We start from the raw sequence: 7,614 nt of genomic DNA, 5'->3' as shown, positions 1-7,614 counted from the left end.
CAAGGCAGACCCCCCCCCCCCTGCCTGCTATACATAGCTGCTGACTGTGACCCCCCTCACAGGCACGCTCCACATTTGGTTTGCAAAGCAGGGGTGCTCGCCGTCTCCCGTGTGCCCCCCTCCAGGTCGGGCTCCAGCTGCCGGGGCCCGTGGAGGCTCCAGCTGTCTGGGCCCCTGGCGGCCCCCCCACAGGGCAGGTCTCCGCTGTCCCGGCTCTCTCCTTAAGCTTGGCCGGGGGTTTGACTGGATGCCAACCGCCAATTAACCATGCACCGTAACTTCTGCTCCAGCTGCTTTTAAATGAACTCGGTCCTGTGGTGAAGCTCGGCCCAACTTTATTGACCAACTGTAGTCATTACTCTGCATCACCACTGCATATATTAACGCTAGCCCGGGCAGATTCCCTCAGTTAGCCTGTGGCTGACAGACGGGCAGATGCAGAAGCTCGCAACCAAGGGGGTGAAAGCTCTAAGTAAGTAAGGAAATAAATAAATAAAGCGTTCAGAAATAAATTATTCAAAATTGGAATATGAATAAGCGTCAAGCCAGCAAGGAGAGTTTTGCCCGGCGGAGGTCCGCAGGATGCGAGCAGACGCCTTCTGTGGAGGAATATGAGAGCCATGAGGGTTTCAAGGGGATAGAAATGCAATTACCTCAAGTATGTCTACCAACAAGACCTCAGATGCCCGCAGGGACTGGGCGTCAGAGCCAAAGATCGCTCTCTCGCAGCAGATAGGCCGACAAACTTTATGGACAAGTTTGTCTACCTATCGTCTGCGAGAGATCTATAGCAGCAGGGACACAATGATTTAAACAGCGTATGTGTTTTTTAACAGACTAAAAATCGAACGTCTGATGAAATAAAACCAGGATTAGTTGAGATAATACAAATATTTTGCCTTTCCGTGATGTCCTGGTAGGATGCGGATGTGGACTCTCTCTGCACTACTGCATCTGTCCGTTCAAATCAGTGACTGGGACCGTGCACAGTCAGTAGTCATTGGGTTCCTCTGAGCAAATTATGATGATGTATAATCCCTGGGTTTATAAATGTTTTACAATATCATTATCAGATGCAAACACAGCCAGAAATTATATGAATATATTACATATCCTTATCATATACAATATACTAAATTATTATCTTTTTCTGATATGTATTGTAACATAGTGCTTGTGCGTGTGTGATTGTGACCTAGTGTGTGACAACATCATAACACAATTACACCAAGAGGTTCCAGAACCGAAATCGCTCCCCTAATGAGCGTTCCTCTTGTTTCATTTACCATTTGAAAGGAAATTGTTTCAGACAATGGCCACAATCACTGATGATTTGAAAGGAGCAATTAAAGCCAGCGCTGCCATGAAAACAACACTCTGCATAACATCCAAGCTGGCCTAGGCTTTTTGACGACAGCCGATTGTTGTTTTTGATGCAAATAAATAGCTTTGCGATGACTGCTGCTATGGTACTAGCTAAGAGGTTGCCGACGTCAGAGCTGACTAATTACCTTAGCTCGTTTGATTAGGGGGCAAACCCTTCACGAGAGAGAGAGCGAGGGAGATAGAGAGACAGAGATAATCAGCTCTTGTTTTGTTCCTCTCCTTTTCTCTCCCACATTGTCTCTCTCCATCCAACCCTTTCTCCCTCCCTCTCTCCCCTTCCGTCCCTCTCATTTACATTTAGGGCATTTAGCAGACGCTTTTATCCAAAGCGACTTACAATAAGTACATTTGTCATAAGAAGTGAAACAATATATCGCCGTCAGTACAGTAAAGATGTTCATAGAACCAAGTGCAAGTACTACTCTCTTCTCTCTCCATCCCTTTCTCTCCCTTTATTTTTTCGTACCTCTCTCTTACATGGTATCTATCTCTCTCTCTTTCCCTCTCTCTCAACCCCCCGCCCCCCCACCCCCTCCTCTCTCTCTGTCTCCTCCCCCCCCCCCTGCCCTTGCAAAGTTTTCATTTGGATGCATGTCACACAGAGGTCCTCCTTGTATGTACTCCATGGCATCCCAAGATAATTGGGTTGAAAGCTTGTGCTCTCCTTCAGCACCAGCCCCCCCCACCCAACCCTTCCCCCTTTTCCCTTCTCCCTTTGCTGGAAATAAATAAATAAGTAGCAAGACAATAGCTGTGAAGCATCATGGAGCAAGGGAGGGAGGGAGCATGGGAGGGAAGGATAGATAAGAGGGCGAGAGAGAGAGGAAATGTGTCGAGAGAAGGAGAGAGAGGCTGTGTGATAGGGGGGGGAGAGAGGGGGAGACAGAGGGAGAACAAGAGAGAGGTAGGGAGAGATGAGAGCGAGTGACTGTGTTTGAGAGAGAGAAAGAGATCAGAGGGAGAGTGTGAGACAGAAAGATGAGAGTGTCCAGGGAGAGAGGGAGGGTGGCTCTGTGCCTTAGGAAAGAGGGAGAGAAAGCGAGAGAGCTGCGTCTGAGAGAGTGAGAGAGAGAGACGAGAGAGCCAGGGAGAGGGGGAGACGAACGAGACTGTGTCATGAAGGGGGGGGAGAGAGGGATGAGAGAGCCAGGGATGAGAGCAGCCCGGAGCGTGGGGACCTGTTATCCCCTCTATAATCCAGAGACCCTCTCCATCTCTCCCCAGTGCTGGGCTCCAATTTCCATACCGACCTGTAGTGGTGCCCTTAATATATCCCTCCTCAAACACACCGGCCCCACTCCCCCCCACACACTCAGGCTTTTATCCAATCAGGGGGCCCGCACACACACTCCATGCCCTCTGCATGGATAGACACACAGTTGAGGCGGACAATACTTAAGTGTTTTTTATTTTACCCCCCGGATTTGTTCTACTGTTGTACTTGAGCTCTGAGTGAACCGGCGGTCTGTGGCGGGTCCCCCTCCATGGCGCTGTTTTAACCCCCTGTGAGAGGTGAGGCGTGTTTGACTTGAGTTGATACACAGGTCATCAGCGGTACACGTTTACCCACAATGCACCAGGCAGGAAGCACATGGTGGCGCCATGTGTTGGTGTACACATGTGTGTTTGCGCCATAGTGTGCATTAGTTCCTGACTGTGTACATGCGTGTGTGTGTGTGTGTGTGTGTGTACATGTGGGTATACATGCACAGTGACAGCAGCCCACTTTGATAATGAGCTGGTGTTGTGACTGTGGCTGCTGCACTGGGCAGGGTGTGTGTGAGTGTGTATGTGTGTGTGTGTGTGTGTGTGTGTGTGTGTGTGGTAGGGGGGGGCTAGCTCTGTGACAAAGACCCTACCTGGGGGGGTGGTTAGATACAAGCCAGCAGTTGTTTGGAAGACCACCCACTGGCTTCTGCCCGTGAGTGTGTGTGTGTGTGTGTGTGTGTGTGTGTGTGTGTGTGTGTGTGTGTGTGTGTGTGTGTGTGTGTGTGTGTGTGTGTGTGTGTGTGTGTGTGTGTGTGTGTCTAGCCCTCACATGTGAGTGACACGTGGCTTGGGGGCATTCTGTCTGTTTGTTCTGCTCCCCTCCGTAGGGACCCCCATTAACTCCAATTAGTTCGCCCCCCCTCATGCAGCACACAGCCCGGATGACGAACACACATCAGCCCCAGCTCATTTCCATATACCATCACATGCAGCAGTTGTGTTATTCAACTGCAGCCTCCCAACACTGAGAGATCCATGCGTTGGGTCGTCCAACATCTGGCAAAATGGCCGCTTCCACCCCCTTCCCCCAGCCCCCCTCCCCACCCCCCCCACCCCGGTTCGGCGGCGGGAGGTTTTAAGTATAGGGCCGCGGCTGGTGCTAATGTTAGGTCTGCACTGTGCATTGAATGTCTGCGTCCTGCTTCCCTCTGCCAGTGCTGCGGGACGACTTCAGGCAGAACCCCACTGATGTGGTGGTGGCGGCGGGGGAGCCAGCCATCCTGGAGTGCGTGCCCCCCAGGGGCCACCCGGAGCCCACCATCTTCTGGAAGAAGGACAAAGTGCGCATCGACGACCGCGACGAGAGGATCACGGTGAGGGGGGGGAGGGGGGGGGGGGCTCGGCTTGTTTTTGTTTGAAAATAAATGAATCTTAACAGTAGCCAAACAAAATGGGATTGAAGTTGATTTATTTTTAAATGTTGAGATTTGATCATTATAGATACATACTTTTTAGAAATACATACATTTGAATCTTTTACGTTAGTTTTTCTTTTTGTTTATTAATTTAGCACACATTCACATTAATGGTGCAAGGAGGGAACAAAGCCCAATGGGCTTTTACAGTTCCAGCCCTTTGAATAATCCCAAACACATTCGATTTATAAGGCTAACAAATAAACTTTAGAAAATAAGGAGACAAAGTATATAAAGACAAAGTACATAATCAACGTTACCTTCAGCCAAGGATCTCTTGCTCACTCAACCACCGGGTGGAGGATGGTTTTTCCTACTCCCCCCCCCCCCCCCCCCCGTTCTAGAAGATGGTTACCATGCAGACCAGCCGGCTCCTGAATCTGAAGGATGTTGAGTTGTGCGTCATGCTTTCCGTTGTTCATGTTCCCTCTCCAGATCCGGGGAGGGAAGCTGATGATCTCCAACACGAGGAAGAGCGACGCGGGGATGTACATCTGCGTGGGGAGCAACATGGTGGGAGAGAGAGACAGCGAGACGGCACAAGTCACCGTGTTTGGTGAGAACTAAAATAATCCATCCCTGGTAACCGCCACCATTCTGGCAGTTGACCTTACAGACAAAAACAAAAAAACACTATATTCTCCACATTGGCTCCACTTCTCCGTGGCCCACAAGGGTGTATAATTTTACCATTGGTTACCTCCAAGGTGTAGGATTTCAACCAGCAACCGCTCGCCGAGCTCCACGCCACATTAAACTAGACATCCCCCTGGCGTTCATGGTTGACTTCTAACTCTCTAAATTACATGATGGAGTAATGTTTCTTTTTCCTATTCTCCCTCCTTTTGTTCTTCTTCTTCTTCTTCTTCCTCTCCTCCTCCCTCTCCTCCTTCTTCTTCTTCTCCTCGGTGCAGAGCGGCCCACGTTCCTGCGTCGCCCCATCAACCAGGTCATCCTGGAGGAGGAGACGGTGGACTTTCGGTGCCAGGTGCAGGGCGACCCCCAGCCCAACGTCCGCTGGCGCAAGGACGACGTGGACGTGCCCCGCGGGAGGTAGGCCGCTGACGCCAACCGCTGACGTGGTGGCGAGACTCACCTCTTTGGTGCCCTGATGTCTCCTGCTGTCTTGTCTCCATCGTGTCACCCGGTCGTACTTTGCACTTTTACCCGATCGCTGTTTTTTAACTGGTTATGCAGTGTTTTGAGTCTTGAGGAAAAAAAACGCTCTATTTTGTGTAGATATATATTTTTTTTTAAGTTACCCTTTATTGTCCCTTTTTGGGGGAAATTCTTTCTCTGCTTTTGACCCATCCGGGAGCCGGTGAGCACACCCGGAGCAGTGGGCAGCCGCAGTGCAGCGCCCGGGGAGCAGGTGGGGGTTTCAGGTGCCTTGCTCAAGGGCACCTCATCCGTGGATGGACCGGTCGGGATTCGAACCGGCCACCCTCCAGTTACCGGTCCAACTCTTTAACCAGTAGGCCACGGATGCCCGTGGATGTTGTATTGTATCCTTCCAGGAGCATAACTATGTACGGGAGCAATGACAGTGGCATTTTAGTGAGCGCTAAAACAGATGCAGAAACATGGATTGATTGGTAGGGACGTAGGGAATACCATCTGAAAACAATACATTATCTAGCTCTGAAGGCATCTATAGGAAGGAAGGATATCTATATATAGAGGGGCAGGATGGTCTAGTGGTTATGGTGTTTGAATTGCTGTGTTCCAACCCCAATCCGCACCCCAGTCTTCCTGTAGGCATCCCTGACCCAGATGGGCTAACCCCTACCTGCCTATGAAAGACATGTCTAAAATACATCCTTGTAGGTCACTCCACAGTGTTCTGCTAAATGACTAAATGGTAGTAGTAAGCGATCGGTCTTTCTTTATTTCCGTCTTTTTTGTAGAGAACTTTCTCTACAAAGAGATAATCTCCCGGTGAGGATGTTTCTGGCCAGACAGCGAGGACTGCTCTCCCTCTACTGCTGCGCCACTTAATGTTTTAAAATGGAGATTTATGGGGGACAAAATGAGGCTTTGGAGGGTTGCTCTGTTTGAGAAGTCTACTCTGTCAGCGCTGTCATGTCCGCTCTCAGACAATATCCTTACCCTCTTGTCCTCGCCAAACCACCTCCATTATTCACTAGTTAATAATGTGTGTGTTGGAGGTGTGTGTCTGTGTGTGTGTGTGTGTGTGTGTGTGTGTGTGTGTGTGTGTGTGGATGGTCCTCCTGAGGCCACAAAAACTAGAATGTGTCCGGGCTGTAGGCTATCCTCTGCATCATAGTTCATAGCATAGCATGTACGCATGGACACACACACACACACACACACACACACACACACACATATATACACTTACACAAACGTACACACACCTACACACACGTCAGACCAGAGATAACTAATTACGCCAGCTTTCCACCTGGCCGGACTGCCAGGGGGCCTCCGACGGCCCTATTAGACTGTTGACAGCCCCCACACACACACAGACACACACACACACACACGCACACACACACACACACACACACACACACACACACACACACACACACACACACACTACACCACTACACACTGTCTACACTCTAACCATTGAGAACCAAGCCAACCACTCACACATACACACTCACACACCCACCCACACACGCACGCAAACATATCTAAACAAACTCACACGCACACACACAAACTGATATGCTCAAGGATGTACACACACACACACACACACACACACACTCAGTGATACACAAACACAGAGAAACACATACGCACACATAGATAAACACATACACAGACTTGAGAGTGTTACACACACAGAACACAGTATGGTAATTAATAAGTAGGGGGGATGTGCAGAAGAATAAAAAACAAAGTGAGCTGAAGCGGGCAGTTAGGTTACAGTGGCGTTGGCAGCGGCAGCTGACAGCCAGACAGACGGGGAGTAGCCCGGATAGAACCGCTGGAGTGAAGGGAGAGAACACAGGGACTCACAGCCGACAGATACAGACGTACAGACGCTGCGAGGAATCACAGAGATGAGGGAAACAGACTGGATGGCTGAGGTTCGCGTAGGAACAAGGTGCAAACGTGCGCAGGTGAGCTCAGCCTTTCACAGCAGAGGATCATGGGAGATAATCCTTCCCGCCTGCAGACATTTAGCCTGTTCGTTCTTATTTACCCTCACTGGCATCACACACCGCTAGACTCAGTAACTGCTAGACAACAGTACTCCTAGCTCAAAGTACTCTGTCAGTCTCATTGGTATTAGTCTGAAAGCCAGCTCCCGGGCATCCAGTTTGACATGAAGCTCAGACACCCGGTTGCTGCTGGTGAATAAAATAATACAATAACAGTTGGATTATTAGAAACTGTAATAACAAGTAGAATAGATAGATAAATAGATAGACAGGGAGAGGAAACGCAGTCATCACAACAACTCACATAAAAAAAACACGGTATGAATGATCAAGTAAGAGGCATTGAAAGTTAGGAAAAGGCATTAAACGTTCGAAAAAAATCCATTCAAAGTTAGAAAATG

The 7,614-nt window shown here is 49.5% G+C and overlaps 1 protein-coding gene across 1 annotated transcript in view; it reads left to right on the top strand.

Annotated features, from left to right (window-relative positions):
• Nucleotides 1–435: 435 nt before the first annotated feature.
• The window catches only part of robo2 (roundabout, axon guidance receptor, homolog 2), a gene marked incomplete at its 5' end in the record, with an annotated part of 42,885 nt that continues 35,706 nt past the window's right edge, over nt 436–7,614 (top strand). Inside the window, 4 exons of the mRNA XM_084467287.1 lie at nt 436–472; nt 3,811–3,968; nt 4,506–4,626; nt 4,985–5,123. Of these exons, the coding sequence (XP_084323413.1) occupies nt 436–472; nt 3,811–3,968; nt 4,506–4,626; nt 4,985–5,123 (455 nt within the window). The remainder of the gene's footprint in view (nt 473–3,810; nt 3,969–4,505; nt 4,627–4,984; nt 5,124–7,614) is intronic.

The sequence above is a fragment of the Micromesistius poutassou genome, assembly GCF_964030765.1.
Source record: "Micromesistius poutassou genome assembly, chromosome: 4".
Classification (NCBI taxonomy): Eukaryota; Metazoa; Chordata; class Actinopteri; order Gadiformes; family Gadidae; genus Micromesistius; species Micromesistius poutassou.
This window is presented reverse-complemented; position numbering and strand designations above follow the sequence as displayed.